We start from the raw sequence: 18,512 nt of genomic DNA, 5'->3' as shown, positions 1-18,512 counted from the left end.
CAGTGGCACCCAAGACTCATCCCTCCCGGATCTAACCATGCCCACCCCAAGCCCCCTTCTGCTGGCATTGCTGGCGTGCAGGGTCCCCAGGCCTGGGGCTCCCCTGGAGGCCCAGCCCCTTCCCTGCCCTGCTGTCCCCTCGCCCCCACACCCTGCTTCTGGGACATGGCCCGAGTCCCCAGCGTTATGGGGACAGTCGGAGAAAGAAGCCAGGCAAGGAGGCGCCCACTCCAGGGAGTGCTGATATTGGACGGGGGGTCGGGGGTGCACAGAACTTGTGGCCGGTCCTGAGGTGCGGGGTTTGTGTGGGCAGCTCCGCTCCACCCGTGGTGCCACCAGCCCACCCCCAGCGAAGGGAGAGGCAGGGCCGCAGAGCTGGCGGGGCCCGGTCATCGCACTACACACACTGTGGGACGCAGGCGCACGGTCAGGGCTGCCCGGCCCGGCGGGCACAGGCTGTGAGCCCATCTCCAGGCCGGGCTCCTAGGTCCTCAGAGCACTAAGCTCGCCCAGCCCAGTATCCCCCAGTCAAAGCCCCTGAGCAGCAAGCCTGCACTGGGCTGGAAACAGGAAGCCCGGGGCCTCCGAGAGCCCCGGGTGCACGTGTGTGTCAGTGTGTGGGAGAGACGGACAGGCAGCCCCTAGGAACGCACAACCTGGCGTCTGCACGCCTGCATCAACGTTCGCGTCTGCAAGTCTGGGAGTGTCTGGCACAGCCGGGGTGGTGGCTTAGGCGCGTTAGGGCACCGTGAGCAGCGAGTGGCAGGTCTAAGCGGGTCTGGCTAGGAGTGCGTGTCCCCTTGCGTCCATCCTGTGACATCGGGTCCGCCTGGCCGGGGCTCACGTCCAGTCTCCCCGTGCAGGGGGCAGGCAGCCCCGGGTGGGGGGGGACCTCCCTGCAGGTGGCTTCGGCACCCGAGCATCCCGGGGGGCACCCGAGCACTTGAGCACGTGCGTAGCCCCGCGGGGGCGGCCGGCTCCCAGCGGGGTGGGCAGAGCGGGCCGGGGCCTATCATCTGGGCACGTACTCCCGGGGCAGCCCGGCCCAGTTGTGGTCACGCAGGGCCCGGTCCACCGTCCGGATGTAGCCGTTGATCAGGTCCTTCATCGCGGGGGTGAAGGGCTCGAGGTCGTGCGGGCGCCGGCCGCGCCGCCGGAAGCTGCCCTCCTTGTTGTTCTCCACGCAGAGCAGGCGCTCCTCGCTCACGGACACGTTGAGGAAGGCCACCATCTCCCGCAGCGTGGGCACCAGGCTGCGCCTCAGCTGTTCATAGTGCACCACCAGCAACCGCTTGCCGTACTTGAGCCAGTCCAGCACGTGCGAGGACCACCAGGACGCGTAGCTGTTGACGAAGTCCGGCCACTCTGGGTGGGAGAGAAGGGGCGCCGTGTCAGGGCCCGGCCCCGGTGGGGCTGCTGGCCTCCTGGGGGCCAGGATGCTCCATCGTCCGCCACCCAGGGCCGACCTACCCGATCTCCCACGGAGGAAGGCCCTCTTGGTGACCTCGTGTAGGGGAGGCTTACTATCGGGCTGGGCTCTGAAGAGCTGCAAGCCCGCCTGGGAGCTGTGGCCTCAGGTCCACCTTCCCCCAGCAGTTTCCTTGGAAACACACCAAGTTAAGACGAACGGGGACTGTGCGTTCCAAGAACTGGTTCTCTCTCTGGTGGACCTTGCCCTCTGGGACTGGCCCTGCATGGCGAGAGCCCAGGGTCTCGGGCCTGTGGGACATAGTGGAGTTAAAGACGACCAAGGCAGGGCCTCTCTGTCGAGATGACCCTCGGTTCACCTTGATGTTGCCCTGGCAGCTCTGCACATCCAGTCTGGGTCATGGGGGCCGAGCAGTGTGTGTGTGGCAGCTTCTGTGCCTCCTAGTCAGATGAAGACGCTGTGCAGGCCGGATTTCCTGTCCCAGGGCCTCCTACACAGCTACGTGAATGGGGTGCCTAATCGATGCTTCTTGTGTCTTGTGGGTGTGATCGCTGGTTTAACCAGTGACGTACAATGCGGCCACAGACGGGGCCGCTGCAATCTCTGGCAGGTGATCTCCTCCATGAGGTTTTTTTTCAGCAAATTTAGAAATGTGGTGGGTCTTTTTTTTAAGTGGGGAGAAGGGTGCAAATGTCAAGAATCGCCCCAACAAAAATAGTTTCCATAACTGGGCTATTAAGACACCTCAAATGCTATGGGAAGCATCTGCTTTCTCTAATCTTCACAACGACCCTAGGAGATAGGACCACCCTTGTTTTTAAGGTGAGAAAACCGAGGCTCAGAAGACAAGGTCTGCAGCTTGCCTGGGATCACTGGGCTGGTAAGAGACCCAGGAGGGATCAGAGCTCAGCCTGCCTGCGTCCTCAAGGGGAGTCAGCAGGAGGGCAGGGATGGCTGACGGGGGCTGCTCTAGAGGGAGGGTGATAGGGAGAGGGGGGGACACCCACCAGCCTCAGCTGATCCGGAGTCACACAGGGATGGAAGCACGAGCCTGCCCAGCCTCAGGCCCCGTGTCTCACATGCCGCCCACTCTGCTGGACACAGCTGTATTTCTGATGGCTTCATTTTATATCACTCACTATCCTGACTCGTGTCTCTTTAATTCATTGCCCAAAGGCTAGAGACTGTTCGTGCCTTGAGGGCAGAGACTGTGACCCCTGTAGCCTGGGCTCCTGGCGCTTTGCCCAGTGCCTGGCACATAGTAGGACTTCAGCAAGCGTGTATCAGCAGACTGACCCCACGAATAAAGTTGCAACCGTTCCCCCACCCCGCCGGCCCCTTCTGCTCACCTTTGCTCTTCCAGTTGCGGTCAGCTGCGTAGCCCAGGTGCCCGGCGCATTTCCTGTTGAACTCGGCCACCAGGGACCTGTACGGGTTCCGGATCAGCAGGATGGCCGAGTCGAACATCTCAATCTCCCTCCTGCCACTCTCGTGGGTCTTCACGCAGATGGTGCGCCGGCTCCTCCAGTGGTCCTTCTCGCCCTTGAACCCTGCCCAGGAGAAAGGCATCGTGGAGCCCCCTGCTGCCACGGCAGCAGACAGGTCTGAACGCTAACCTGCACCCCTGAGGGAGAACCGACATTAGGGGCACAGCAGAAGGCACTGGGATGGCCTGTGGATGGATGGTAGGGCCTGACCCTGCCCAAGAGACAGTGAGAGCAGGAGGCATCTAAGTGGGGAAAGGTGGCATCTGTAAGAGAAAGAAGATACGGCACCTCCTGTAGATCCCAGAAGTCAGGAGGCAGAGCCCGACAATGCCCTCTCTCTAGACACTGTAGATGCATCCATTTGGGCATCTGCATGGCTGTGTCACGTGAGCATTGCAAATAACCCTGTGAGTTGACCACAGCGGCAGGCATAGTCAGATGAAGACTGAGGCTCAGAGTGGGTACGTGACTTGCTCAAGATCACACAGCACCACGGCATCAGAGCCAGGGCTCTCTCCACGTGGCTTTGTGGGTCCCTGCGAGGCCTCTGTCTTCTACTCACCTCCCCACAGAAGGGGCAGGATCCCCATCATCAGGCTCAAGGGCAGTCAGCAGCTGTAGCCCCACCCTCTGACCTTATGCCACAGTCCTGTAACTGGGCTCCAGTCTCGCATCTGTGGAGACTCTACCCATCCCTACACAGAGTCACACATTTATCAACAAATGTCATTGTGTGCCCGTTCTGCATTGGACTTTACACTGGGGATAAAGGGGTAAAACTCAGACCCTGTCTTTAAGCTTACAGTCTAGTGGGGGGATAGCCCAAGTGTAATACAGAGCATAGGGGCTTATGGGAACAAAGAGTAAGGGGGACTAGTTTGGGAGTGTAGTGGGATGTCACAGAAGGCTTCCCGGAAAGATGTCCCCTGAACCTGGTCTCCTGGCCACATCTCAACATAGCCCATGCCATCCAGCTCTGGCGACAAGCTCCAAAATTGCCCACGAGCTTGCCTCAGGCTCTTGGAAACATAAATGAGTCCCATCCCCCCACTCCCCTTCATGAATGGTTGGGAAGTATTTGTATCTACAGCAAGTCTTTGATGCGTGGAAAATGCAAGTGTCCTTTGAGTCTGTAAGTCCGGGGTCACCAGCTGAAACTCAACACATGTTTCAAATTCATCTCTGCCGTGGGCCAAACACCAAAAGTCTTTGATTCATTCTGTCAAACAGCTGGGAAGTTCCAGGAAAGAATGAGTCAAACCATGAGCTAAGTAAACATGAGATCTGGTCTCTGACACCCTGAGGCCCAGGGTGCCTTTTGTACTGCCTTGGCCTGTTTCAACAGGCACCACTTTTCCTTATAACTCAGACCATGCTCACCCATGACGGTTTGGCATTTTGGCATTGGAGCTTCCTTGCGAATTTCACGTGTGTGTGTGTGTGTGTGTGTGTGTGTGTGTGTGTGTCTGTGACTGCTCTGACAGTGCTCTGAGGCCAGTGGCTACATCTAAGCAGTCTCGTAAGGCTCAAAGATGCATCGGGGCGGGCTTCCCTGGTGGCGCAGTGGTTGGGAGTCCGCCTGCCGATGCAGGGGACATGGGTTCGTGTCCCGGTCCGGGAGGATCCCACTTGCCGCGGAGCGGCTGGGCCCGTGAGCCATGGCCGCTGAGCCTGAGCGTCCGGAGCCTGTGTTCCGCAACGGGAGAGGCCACGGCAGTGAGAGGCCCGCATACCGCAAAAAAAAAAAAAAAAAAGATGCATCGGGGATCTCTAAAGCCATTCTGAGGCAGTGTCGACCCAATCCTTATTATGCCCAGCTATCGAGCCATTGGGCCACTTAGCCATTTGTAGACTGAGACAGCCAGCTGTTTGCATAAGGTAAAGGCCTTCTTTCTAGATGAATACGGTGGGTAGCTGCAGCCTGTACACATTAGGTGGTTCCCAGGGGACTAGGTGCCAGAGTGGGCAGGACCATGTGCTTCATCTGGCCACTTCACCTGTAGCTGCCATAACACTCAAGACTCCCAGGGGTGATGAAACTGGGTTATATGGACACCCTTGGCTTTTTCCCAACCAGACCAACATTGCTGTGGGTGATTCTAGAACCCGCTGCCCACCTCAGAAAGTTTGTGTTTTCTCTAGGATGTTACTGATAGTATCCTCTTTTCCTCAACCAAACTCTAAGAATCCCAGAGAAACTGTTGTAACACTTGACAACAGAGAAATATATTTCACCAAATATAGATCCCACTTGGCTTATCTGAGGTTCTTAGTCTTAAACAGTGCAGATTTGAGCCATTTTAAAGTTCATTTACGTGACATAATGAGGCCTCTTATTCTACAAGAGAAATATTAGAAATCATTAAACTCTTGAAGATTTTTGGACCTCGTTTTAAAAAATCGTATTTTGATAAGCTACACTTGCCTCAAAAAAAAAAAAGAAAAAAGAAATGAACACATGAAGTCAGTTTCCCCTAATTATTGAGGGTTCTAAAAATTAAGGAAAATTCAAGAAATGTTTACAGAGAGGGAATCTAAGCTACTGGGCTTTCCCTTTGAATCCAGAACAGATCTTGTGAATTTTCTCTCAAAGTGTGGTCCTAGGGCTGATTGTGTCAGCACCACCTAGGAGCTCGTTAGAAATGCCAATTCCTAGGCCCCATCTCAGATCGACTAAATCACACTCTCTTGGTGGAGGGGGGCGTGCAAACCAGGAAGTTATGTTGAATTAATAAGCCCTCAAGGTGACGCTTCTGCACGTTCAAGTTTGAGAAGCACAGCTCTAGTGCTCCGAGGAGGAGCTGGGCTGGAGAAGCTGCAGTCTGGGCGCTGGGAACTGCCTTCTTCCCTGCCCTGCAGCCTTCACTAACCTTTATTGTAGAGAGTTCCATCAAAGTAGTAGCTCCCTGTGTAGAAGCCGGTGGCATGCTCGATGAGGTGCCGCGCCCATGTGTTCCCGGCTCCCGGGAAGCTCGACAGAGCCACGAACACTTTGGATTTGGTGGGCAGGAACCTCCGGTCCGTGCACCGGGTATCTGAAAGCCCAGAAGTCGTCTCAGGGTTACCCACCTCCACTGCGACTCCCAGACTCTCAGACTTCCCTAGATAGGAAATGCCAACCCAAGACTCCCACTGGGAGATGAATGGGAAAACTGAGGCCCAAAAAGGGGAAGGGATTTGCCACCTGGACCTTGGCTGCATGGGTCCGTGGCTGGCCAGAGAAAGCCCCAGTGATGACGAGACCTCCCAGTGTAAGAGCCTGGTGGGAATCAGCGTCCTGCAGACTCCCAAGGTCAGCTGGGACAGACCTGCTTCTCACACAAGGAAGATGCTGGAGCCTGGGCACACAGCCTGGGTGACTTACTGGTCCCCAGGTCCTGGACTGGCTCAGGGAGGCCCCCGTGGCCACTTGGCTGCCATGTCACCCAGCCCCACCACCCTGCCACTGCTATCCCTCTGGACCCTGCCTCTCTGCTCGTCCTTAAACCACCTCCATCCCCAGAGAGGCTCAGATAAAGGTCAGGGGCTCTTCAAACCGAACCCCGCATCCTGTGTCCTGCCTCCAGGGATGGTGGAGGCCTCCTGTTCCCGTTATCCCAAGATAGGACCACCCACCAAGACACCTTCCCCGCCCCAGGACCGCATACTCAGTCCAAACCCCCAGACCAAGTGCCACAACCAGTGGTAGACACAGGAGGAGGGCCCTGCATGCCTGTCCACCTCCGGGGCAGAACTCACCCTGCACGGGCGTCTGGTAGACCTCACAGTACTGCGCTAGCCTTTGGGCCTCAGACTCCTGGCCACACAGCGAGCTGTCCACAGCATCCCGCAGGTTGAACTGAGGGGTGGGGTAAGCACAGTAGCACTCCCAGCCCCTGAGGATGGCCAAGGGGAACTCCTGCCAGGGAAGGAGAGAAAGAGAAGCATCTTGGGTGAATGTAGGGGCCATGCCCCCGCTGCTCAGGGACCAGGGTGAGCACGGGGGATGTCCTGCCAGCTGCATGGGATCTACAGGGGTGTCTGTCCATCCTTCCAGCGCTGGGCTCTGGGCCCAAGCCCAGGGGAGACAAAGCTCAATGAGATGGGACCTCTGCCCTCTAGCAGCTCACCGCTGGCCGGTGACGAGTCCACTGTTTTTTGTTTGTTTGGTTGGTTTTGTTTTTTATGATAATTACAGTCTTTATTTATGTAACTGGTCACATAGTCATAGCTGGTATTTATAACTACCTTCTTCTATTACCCATTCTTTATGTGTGTGTGTGTGTGTGTGTGTGTGTGTGTGTGTGTATAAATTTTTTTTTTTTTTTGCCACACCACACGGCATGCAGAACTTCCCCGACCAGGGATCGAACCCGTGCCCCCTGCAGTGGAGTCTTACTCACTGGACCACCAGGAAGTCCAGAAAAGTCCACTGTTAATAGCACCGGTGCTATTACAGAGGGGTGACTCCACTGGGGGGACTGGACCTGGATTTTGGAGACATCTAGGGGGTCGTCAGGAGTGCCAGGGAGGGAACAGCATTCCAGGTGGGGAAACCACATGTGTCTGGGTTAGAATGGGACAGAAAGGCCCACCCAGGGCAGCTCAGCATTCAACATCTTTAACCAACAGACTGTGAGCCCCCAGTGAGGTCTAGAATTCCCGCCAGCCCTCCCTGGAAAGAGATAGACCTAACTCCTGCTTCTGCAGTCCTGCTGCAGGGTGGGGTGCTGGGCCGGTGACAGATTCCCACACAGCATCTCTCCAGGACAGGAGGGGTGGGCAAGGTCAGGCCTTGACCGCTCCGAGGTGCTCGGGCTGATGGGGGCTTCCTTAAATCGGAGGGGCCCTGGCCAGGGTTAGAAGGCCAAGCCAATTCCTGGCAGTTTTTTACATATGTTTTCTTGGTTCCCTCTGGGGAGAAGGCTGCACCCACCGCACAGCAGCGAGAGCTGGGGCACTGGCATTGGGAAGGCCTGAATGTGAATTCAGGTTCACAGCCTGGGTAACCTTGAACCTTTCTGCATTTCACCATTGAACAAAGGGAATAAAACCCACCTTGCACATCGGCTGTGAAAACTAGATGAGAAAGGTCCAAACTGCCCAGCGCTAGGCCCAGAACACAGTAGGTGCTTTCTTCACAGAGGAGCGGGCCATCCTCAGCCTCCTTTCCCTGGTGGGCAATTCCTCCACTCACCTCTCCCACATATTTTACTTGAGCACCTGCTATGTACCAGGCACCAAGTAGGACACTCAGCCCCATTCCCACTCTGCCTCTCCATGCATCTTGCAAACAGGAGATGCGAGGCCCCCTGGAGCACAGAGAGAGGAGAGGAGTCAATCGGGTGTGTGCTTGGGGGCGAGGGAAGCAGTGGGCAGAGAAAACTTCTCGCCGCTAAGGGAAACGCTGAACAAACCTTTTTATTTTTTGCCCACAGCAAAAAAAAAAAAAAAAAAAAAATCTCATAAATAAATAAATAAAGGAAAATCAATAGCGTCTTCTGAGCGTGGCTTGGCAGAGCCCAGGATCTCGGCACTCAGAAAAGACAGTGGATGGTGTCCCAGCCAGGGGAGGGTGATGCAGAACCTGGGGCCGGGTGGTCCCTTAGGAGGTAGGAGGGGAGGCTGCCCCCAGTGGAGGGCTGTTCTCCTAAGCGTAGGTGGGATGCTCTCCCAGAGGCCTCACAGCCCCCACGAAGGCCTCTCCCCACCCCCCTCCTCCTTCATCAAGGCTCAGGGGCAGCTTTGCCTCTGCCAGCCCTGCGTCCCTCTCTCAGGGCTGAGCTGCCATGTGGGGACAGGAGAGGATGCTTTCACTATTCTTACACTACACACCCCTACACACACACACACACACACACGCACAATCTGCTTCCAGAGCTCAGTGCTCACCTTGGCATTAGAAATGCCCTTAAACATTTTATGGGACCATAAGCAAATCACCTCCCCTTTTGGATCCTTAGTTTCTCCATCTGTAAAATGGACACATTCCTTGAGTTGTCCTGCCTGGAAGAGTCGGAGGATCTCATTTCTCTCCCTCTGATCCACCGTGAGGGCCAGTGAGACTAAGACATTTACCCCCATGCCTTTCCTGGAAGAGGCTTGAGTTGCAAATTTCTCCCAGGACAGGGGGCTAGTGGTAGGCAGTCATTCTGGGTGTCCATGGGCTCATGTCCAGAGGCACCAGGGAGGAAGCACCCGGTAGGAGAAAAAGCACCAGGTTTACGATCCAACAGACCTGGACTCGAATCCCAGGGCCACAGTTGAATATCTGTATGACCTTGGACCAATCACTACCTGCCCCCCAAGTCTTGGCTGTCTCATCTGTCATCTGGGGGCAATAATATTCACACCATAGAGTGCTGGGAGAATGAAGGGAGGACGATGCATGAGAAGGACCCAGCACATAGTAAGGGATCCCTTACTCTTAACTCTTAAGACCTTTAATTGTACTAGAGGCGGGCCCCAGACCACCCTCCTGACACGCAGAGTACCTGAGAATTTGGTTCCTAAAATTCCTCTTTTTGGCTCCCCCTCCAAGGCCCCAAAAGCTCAGGATCAAGCAAAGGTTGCAAGTCCCTCCCCCAAGCAGCACCTGTGGTCCTTAATCTCGATCAGACACATAAAGAAAAGAATCGCTGGGACTTCCCTGGTGGTGCAGTGGTTAAGAATCTGCCTGCCAATGCAGGGGACACGGGTTTGATCCCTGGTACGGGAAGATCCCACGTGCCGCGGAGCAACTAAGCCCATGCGCCACAACTACTGAAGTCCACGCGCCTAGAGCCTGTGCTCCACAACAAGAGAAGACACTGCAATGAGAAGCCCTTGCACCGCAACGAAGAGTAGCGCCCACTCGCCGCAACTAGAGAAAGCCCGCGTGCAGCAACGAAGACCCAATGCAGCCAAAAAATAAATTTTAAACATATATTAAAAAAAAGAAAAGAATTGCTTTGAGGGCTCAGTGGCCACAATGGGGCCCTGACCCTGGAACCAGGACCCACTCAGCCACAGCTGCCATCAATGTTGGAGCTGTGGTGATGTCCAGCACAGGCTGCTGGGGCCGCTGGGCCTGGAGTGAGTGGACAAAAGGCTGGACAAACCCCATCAGTACCTCTGGCTAGACTCCACCCACCCTGGGGCCCCCATGTCATTTCTCAACAGAAAGCGAATCTGTGTCCTGACCCTCAATCAGAATGTCGTTGGCTTTCTGGAAGCAAGTTCTCCTGCTGATGTGAGTTAGTGAAAAGCCATCAGAAGAACTGCAACCTCTGGCTTCTCCCACTGCTATCCATCCTCTCCCGAAAAGCCCTCATCCCGTCTCGTCCCAGATCAATACCTTCATCGCAGCGAGCAGCGGGAACAAGCAGCCTGGGTACCACGGCAGCGGCAGCAGACAGCACGCAGCGGTCTGCGTCTGTGTCTCCCACACTTCTACCCACGCTGGCTGTTATGGGCTGAATTGTGTCCCCTAGAATTCATACGTTGATGCCTTAACCCCCAGCACTTCAGAATATGACTGTATTTGGAGACAGGGCCTTTAAAGAGGAAATTAAGTTAAACTGGGGCCATTAGGATGGGCCCCCATCGAATCTGACTGGTGTCGTTATGAGAAGAGATTAGGACCCAGACACACAGAGATGGAAGAGGAGGCCATTGGCAAGCCAGAGAGACAGGCCTCAGAAGAAACCAACCGTGCCAACACTTTGATCTTAGATTTCTAGCCTCCATAACTGAGAGAAAATAAATTTCTATTGTTTAAGCCACCCAGCAGTCTGTGGGAATTTGTTATGACAGGCCGAGCAAACTAACACTAGCTTTCTTACCAGTCCTTGGCCACTGCAGTCTCACTCCCACCTCAGGGCCTTTGCACTTGCTGTGCCCTCTGCCTGGAATGTCCTTTCCCAGATACCCTCGCAGCTTTCTCTTTTTAAATTAATTAATTAATTTATTTTTGGCTGCATTGGGTCTTCGTTGCTGCACGCGGGCTTTCTCTAGTTGCGGCGAGTGGGGGCTATTCTTCGTTGAGGAGTGTGGGCTTCTCATTGCAGTGTCTTCTCTTGTTGTGGAGCACGGGCTCTAGGCGCACGGGCTCCGTAGTTGTGGCTCGTGGGCTCTAGAGCACAGGCTCAGTAGTTGTGGTGCACGGGCTTAGTTGCTCCACAGCATGTGGGATCTTCCCGGACCAGGGCTCGAACCCGTGTCCCCTGCATTGGCAGGCGGATTCTTAACCACTGCGCCACCAGGGAAGCCCCCCAGATACCCTCATGGTTTTCTCCCTCACCTTCTGCAAGACCTCTTCTGTGAGGGCTTCCCTGGCCACTCCATTTCTAGTTGCAACAACCCTCCTGCTATCACCGATACACCCAATCCCTTGCTGTGTTTTCTACTTTTGTTTCAGCGGTATAACTTACCTCGATGGAACACTCTGACCCTGAATGTACCATCCAGTCTGTTTTGATGAATGCCTATCAGCATACACACCAGTTTCCTCGGCCCCTTCCCAGTCGTACCCCCCTCCCCCAAAGCAACCCCTAGTCTGACTTCCATCATCACAGATGAGTTTTGTCTATTCTAGAATGGCCTATAAATAGAATCACTCAGCACATAGTTTTTTGAGTCTGGTTTCTTTCAGAAAAATATTTGTTAAGGCCACCCATGTTGTTTTATCTGGCAGTGGATTGTTGCTTTTTATCGCTGGGTATCATTCCGTGTGTGGACATAACAATTTGTGGACTCCTTCACTTGATGGATCCCTGGGCTGTTTTCAGTTTTTACCTATTACGAATAATGCTGCTATGAGCATTCTTGGGCAAGACTTTCAGTGGATACACATCTTCGTTTCCAATGGGTAAATATGTAAGGTTCCTGCTTCATTTTTCTCCACGGTGCTTGTCACCAGTCAACATACTATATATTTTACCTGGTTTACTGTCTGCCTTTACCCACAAGAATATAAGCCGTGATTTTTGTGTGTCTGGTGTGCTTTGCTGCATTCTCAGTACCTAGAACAAAGTCTAGAACATGCTGGATGCTAAATGAATGTTGGATGGATGAACCAATGAATGAATGAATGTCCTTTCCAGATCCCAACTCCCACCAGAGTTGTTGGCAATAGACTTGAACATGAGCCTTCTGTTGGTCACTTGTGCCCAGCCATGAGTAAAGAGAAGAAAGCCTGCTCCATCTAAGCAAACCCTCCCTGTCAACAGGAACCCCAGGGGACTCTGCCATCTTGAGATTCCTGTTCAGACAAGAACATTTCACCAACACAGTGGAAAAAAAAAAAAATCTGCTCAGGGCAGGCTGGCTCTGTCTCCCTCCCCGGCGGTAATGGCTGATGTTGATGCCTCACGATCCTGTATCCCAGGGCTGGGGCCAGGCTGCCCCCACCAGTGACCCGAACCTTTTTGCTTCCTTGAGTGGATTAAACTGTCAAGTTCCCGGGTGTTTGCAGAGCAACGGGAGAGCTGCAGACAGTAATGTGGTTTTATTTACAACATAACCTCTTCAGCAACATCATTGGATTCTGAAAACACAGACCAATTTTCAGCCCCTTGGGGATTTCTAAGACATGATTTCCATAAAAATTAAATATTGATGAATCTTATCTCTCTGCCAACCTTGCTGCTCCCCGGTACCTCCACGTCAAGCTGCAGGGAGAGAGAGAGAGAGACAGAACAAGAGCAAGAGTGAAAGCACAGAGAGAGAGAAGAGGAGAAAATGAACCAAGACAAGGCAGAGAAACAGGAACACAGATGTGATACTGCTTCGAATAGATGAGGAGCTCCGAGGGCAGGGTGGGTGCACACCCTGACCCCAGTACTTTCTCTACAGCCTGAGCCTGGGTGTCCAGGATGGGGGCTCAGGCGGGGACTGGGTCTGCAGTATGTCTGGGCATTCAGCCTGGAGCTGGGTCATGCTACAGCCAGGGCTGGGCTCTCCGGGCAGCGGGGATCCACACGCCAAGGCTTGGCCATGGCCAAGGGGTCAAGGAGCGGACATTCCGACAGGCAAGGAGTGAGGCCTCAAGAAGGACCCCCACTGGGGTCTCCTCTTCTCCATCCTCCCTCCTCCTTGGGCACCTTTCTCAGAATCTCCAGGATTACACAGAATTACCAAAACTTCAGAGATGAGAACTTCTGGTTTCAGAAGGCGAAGCTGAGGCTTGGAGGCCGGCGGCAAACAGCCCATGACCTCAGACCATTGGGGTGTGTGGGAGCAGAAGCCAGCCTTCTGGACTCCCAGTCCGGGGCTTTGCCACACACCACACTCAGCCCCTGGGAGGCAAAAACGTGAATGCGGTGGGTTTGCGACGAAATTCAGGAACCGGCATGGAGGTTGCCTCTGACCAGTCTCTTGCCTCCAGAGGCAGAACTGGGGAACATTCAAGACACAGAAAGGAGAGGAGAGGCCCACGAAGGGGGATGTGGGGCTGGGGATGAAAGGACCGACTCTTGCTTACCGGCAAATGTCAGTTTGAATGCAAACCCGTCCGCTGATCCTGTAACTGAGAGCATGTTTCCCTCTGATCTGACTGCAGGTGCGGGGCTGTGTGGTTTGGAGGGGCAGCTACGGGAGGTGGACCCAGTTTGAGGCCTGTCGTCAGGAATCCCGGGCTTTGAATCTCATTTGTGTGACTGTCAAGAAGCTCCCGGGCAGCTGTGAGCCTTGGTTTTATTATCTGTAAAAGGGGCATAGCTTAATGATTAAGGGCTCTGGTGTGAGTTTAAATTTAGACGGCTTGAGTCTTGATGTCTCCAGCTGTCAGGGGGATTTTAGGATGCCATGAAATACGCTCATCTCTTGGTATCTGCAGGGGATGGGTTCCAGGACCTGGCACAGATACCCAAATCCGTGGATCCTCAAGTCTGTGGTTCCGTGTTCGTGGATTCAACCAATGGCTGATGATGTATACTGTGGTACGAATTTATTGAAAAAGATCCACACATAAGTGGACAAGTGCAGTTCAAACCTGTGTTCTTCAAGGAACAATTATACTCTTAAGGGGCCTTTCAGAGAGCAGACCCTCAGCAAGTTGGCTGGTCCGAGTCCGGAGGAGGCCAAAGGCATGGAGGGGGGGGCATTAGGCCATCTCTCTGTATTCGCTCTTCTCCACCGGAAGAGCTAACTCATCAGCCCTCTTCCACGTGTCCAGCCTCAAAGGTGCTGCCTCAGGACTACTTTGAGCTCAATGTCAGAGTGTCTCCAGAGGCCCCTAGGGGATGTCCCCTTGGGCGATGGCTCTCGGCAGACTGGAGCCCCAGACAGCAGACAGAGGTAGTAATTCACAAAACCCAGACCCACGCAGGATGGACTGCATCTATCAGGATCCAAGGGGACGTGGCCAGAGCCACTGCCCAGCAGAGAACAAGCCAGCTCCGCGTTAATGCGTGCCTTTCCATTCCACAGGCAGCAGGGTTAGCGCCTCCTTTAAACGGACAAAGGAAAAACCTCAGAAGAAATGTCGATGGGAAAACATCCAGGTGCTAACGATTCTGTATGAAGAACTTATACACCCCAAAGAGGCTAAAAGAGGGCAGGCAGGAAGGATAACACCTCTCTCCCTGCGATGCCTTTCTCAGTAGGACCACGAGCAGTTGCTGGGAGAACAAACCTCAGATCACGAGGTGTAACAGCCGGAGCTTCACACGTTAGTAACCTATTGGCAGATGGTGCCAGGTTTCACCCATCAGTCCCACCGCAGGAATGGCACAGCCTATCTACTCGAACACCAATACGGGGCTTCAAAATTCACGACCCCACATCCGAATGGGTAGCGATGCAAACATCTAAGATCATTTTCACCTTCTGTTTAAATGAAGGAGGTGATAACATCTAGAGGCCTGAGAATGAACAGGTATTCTTCCATCACCAACACGATCGCAGAAAATTAGACAAGATCATTTTACTGTGTTTAAAAACACATTACATAGGTCAAGTCGCCCTTGCTGGCAGAGAGTCAGATCATTAAGATGCTGATGTGGCCCCAAATGCTCTTTCCCTGTCAAACTACACTCTGGGAGCTCCCCAAATCCGTTGTAACTAACTAGCAAAAAAACAGTAGAGATTTTGATCGGGAGCCACAAATAAATCTCAGATGGTGCTCGAAATTGGGGCATGGCACAAAGAAGGCCCCCCCTCTTTTCCTGCTTGCATGCCCCACCTCTGGCATCTGCCGCTCCCGGCCCCCCTGCCCAGCCAGCCCTAATTAAGCCTGTGGTCCCCACCCTCAGGTTTCGCTCTGCCCCATTTAACAGTCTGCTGTGAGCATTTTCCATCATAAAAGTCATTGAAAACATTTTCAATGGCTGTATTATAGTCCACTGTATGGCCGTGGCATAATGTAACCATTCCTACGTCGTGGGACACCTGAGCTTGTCTTGCAGCCAAATTAGGACGAGATGAATCTGCCACTGGGACGTCTCTGCAGCCTTGGTGCCACCAGCCTTTCTGGAGAGGAAGTGCTTGGCACGTCGGTCAGGAAAGTACAGCCAGAAATCTCCAAATTCACCTCTCTCTTTCACCCTCAACGTCCAGGAGAGGAGAGAGAAGACGCTTCCTGCAAAGAGATCCCTGGCCTCTGCAGGCCCGGGTCAGCTGAACTGCCAGCTGAACTGCCAGCTGATCCTGTATCCACCAGACCTCAGCGCTGGAGGCGGAATTTGCTTCTTCATCCTCCCTAAATAGCTGTAAAAGACAATCCATCACCAGGATTCAGATGCGTGGGGAACGTGAACCGGGCCTGCGTATGGCTGAGCCAACACATTCCAGGTGGCCGTCTGGGACAGTGGTTCCCCTGCAGGGGACCCCCGGTTATGTCTGGAGACAGTCTGGGTTGTCACAGCTAAGTGGGGAGTACTATTGGTATGTAGTGGGTAGAGGCCAGGGATGCTGCTAAATATCCTACAACGTACAGACAGATCCCCAAACAATTATCCAACTCAAAATGTCAACAGTTGCAAGGATGAGCAACCCTGCCCTAGAGTGAGATCAGGGTCCCAGCCTAGCTCCCACTGGGAACCTGAGAGCTGATGGGGACCATCCAGAAGGCTTGAGTCCAAGTCATACCAACAACCGCAGAGCAGGATGAGGGAGAAGGGAGGAACAGACATTCTGGGAAGCAAAGGTTCACTCTGTCAGGCAGATGGTGGTTTTACTTACAAGTATGACATCTGGGGCATCATCCCTGCCCTACGTGGAATTCCTAATTCCAGAGCCAGGTCACAGGTGGACTCCAGTCACAGTTTTGCCAAGGCGTCTCCGGGGGTGGCCCTGAGGACTGCTGTCTCCCAGAGGGATCCACCGAGAACACCCCTCACCCCAGAGCATCCTACCCACAGCTATGAAGCCCCACACCAGTCACACCGCCCCCTCCCTGCCACACCATCAGTAGCTCCCTCTTAGCCACCGAAAAACATCTGGACTTGGAGGCGGGCATCCAAGGCCTATTGCAGTTTGTCCCCGTCCTACCTTTCACATGGCACCGTGGAGCCCTGCACTCTGGGCAGGCTGGCTGCCTTCCCACTACCTCACCCCTGCCCAGACATTGCCTAGTTTTATGATGCACTCCTCATGCCCCTCCCCTGCCCGCTGATACCACCCCACATCCTCCAGCTCTAACCCTTCCAAAAAGTTGCCGCCTCCTACTGAAGCCTCCCTCCAAGCCTCCTTCATCCCCATCAGGCACTGACCTTCCTCTGCTGTATGTCAGAATCACCCAGTTCCTGTCTTAGCCCTGCTTCAGGGGTGAGCTCTATCTCATGGGGCAGCTGGCATCCCCCCCATAAGTGTCAGTGTATGTGTTTGGCCCCCGTCCCACAAGTATGTCCTGCCAAGACCTCCTTTCAACTTGAAAGCTGGAAATAGTGACTCTGATCCTCACAGCTGCAACATTCTGTGGATCGAAACAATGGGACTCAAGGAAACAGCCACCATCCCTGCCCCATCTGACAATACAGGGGAGGCCAGGATATGAGCCAAGCTGTCAGCACAGATTCTGATGCCTGTAGGGCAAAGGCCATTTCTGAGAACCCTGGACACCCTTTCATCCTTGTTCTGACCTCAACAATTCGCAGCATCACTGCCCAGAGCCAAGCAAGTAACTTGTCCTTGAAATGCATCTCGAGGGGAGACGTACAAAATGCAAAGGTGCAAAACGGCATAAGCTATCAACAACCCTCAGGTATCTTTTGGCACACGTTGCAATGTGAGATTGCAGCGACCTGGATTTCTGTCAGTAAATATGAAGAATGGCTGGAAACAGGAGTTGAAGAGTTTAAAATCTTCAAGTTCTGTGTCTGTAACCACAAGGCAGAATTCTCTGGGCCCTTGTGGGCTGCCCCAGGGGAGGCATCCCCAGAATGCCGGGCCGTCTACCTGGAATGCTGCTTTGAAGTCATCCTCTCCAACAGAAAAGGCACAAGGATGCCTTGCTTCCCTCTCATGCAGAGCCGGTGGGGCGTAAAATTAACGCAACCTTTGCCGAGGGCAGCACGGCAAAGTTTACCCACAGGACAAGGCCAGCCAGCCTCTGACCTGGCACCTCCTAAGAATTTTATCTGGCAGGTCCACCACCGACACAAAACGACCCACCTACAAGGATAGTCATCGCAGCCTTGTTTGTAAAAGCAAAAGACTGGAAACAACCTCAATGCTTAACAGCCGGGCGTTGGTTAGATAAGTTATAGGTTAAGGTTAAGGTTAAGTTATAGGTTAAGTTATAGGTTATAAGTTATAGGACGTCCCTGTAATTGAATAAAAGAGTGGGAAAGCGCTTTCTGTGCCAATGTGGACCAGTCTCTAAGAGAGAGTGTGTGTGTGGCCCGTTACCATCTGTGGGGTTTGTAAAGGCATCATGACTCTGTAAAGGAACAACCACTTGAATATTCATAGAATCTCTCTGAGAGTGGCTGGCCGAGGTCAGGCCCGTCGTCAGCTGTGTCCAAGGAAGGATGCTGAGTGGACGACACACAGGGATGAGACTTTCCCCTCGACCCCCTTTGGTGTCTTTTTACTGTGTTCCACGTGAGCACGTTCTCTATTGAAAATCATTTAAAACATCAGAGAGGCACAGCCATGACGCTGCCGCGCCCTTTCCTCTCGTTCCGTTTCCTGTCTCCTGTCTCCTCCGGCTAACTCGCCTGTCCCCTTCCCCCGCCGATGTCACACCGAGGGGCAGCAGCGTGAAAGGCACGGGGCGTGGTGTCGAGAGTGGGATGTAAAGCCCGTCGCTCTGTGCCTGCGTGTGAGGGCTCTCACTCCTGCAAACCTGCACTGGCTCCGCAGCAAGCAGGGGTCAGACCATCCCCGCTCACGGAGCGCTGAGAGGATCAGAGCCGCCCACCAGTGGGAAGGCTGCAACCCAGCGCCCGGCACACAGGAAGATGCCTCTATGTCTGCTGACCGGGAGGCTGGCCTTCAGCAGGCCCAGACCAGCTGAGTTCCTCTGATTCCAGTGGGCGGCCCTCCGGGGAGCCGCTCTGAACGGCAGGTGTGAAGGAAGCCCAGAGCGGGCGGCGTGCTTCCCCGCCGGGCGAGCAGGTGTCCCTGCCATCTCTACTGGTTCTGCTCCCACCAGGGGGAGAGGGCAGGAAGGGGTCCCCAGGCCAGATGTCTGT

General features: G+C 54.2%; 1 protein-coding gene across 1 annotated transcript in view; it reads right to left on the bottom strand.

Annotated features, from left to right (window-relative positions):
• Window positions 1-236: 236 nt before the first annotated feature.
• The window catches only part of WSCD1 (WSC domain containing 1), a 41,170-nt gene continuing 22,894 nt past the window's right edge, over window positions 237-18,512 (bottom strand). Inside the window, exons 6-9 of the mRNA XM_082604358.1 lie at window positions 6,655-6,814; window positions 5,787-5,951; window positions 2,779-2,979; window positions 237-1,365 (exon numbers count right to left, since the gene is read on the bottom strand). Coding sequence (XP_082460484.1) covers window positions 1,013-1,365; window positions 2,779-2,979; window positions 5,787-5,951; window positions 6,655-6,814 — 879 coding nt within the window. The 3' untranslated portion in view covers window positions 237-1,012. The remainder of the gene's footprint in view (window positions 1,366-2,778; window positions 2,980-5,786; window positions 5,952-6,654; window positions 6,815-18,512) is intronic.

Source organism: Mesoplodon mirus, assembly GCF_964341445.2.
Source record: "Mesoplodon mirus genome assembly, chromosome: 18".
NCBI classification, from domain to species: domain Eukaryota; kingdom Metazoa; phylum Chordata; class Mammalia; order Artiodactyla; family Ziphiidae; genus Mesoplodon; species Mesoplodon mirus.
Note: the sequence above shows the minus strand (reverse complement) of the source record. Positions and strands in the feature narration are given on the sequence as shown.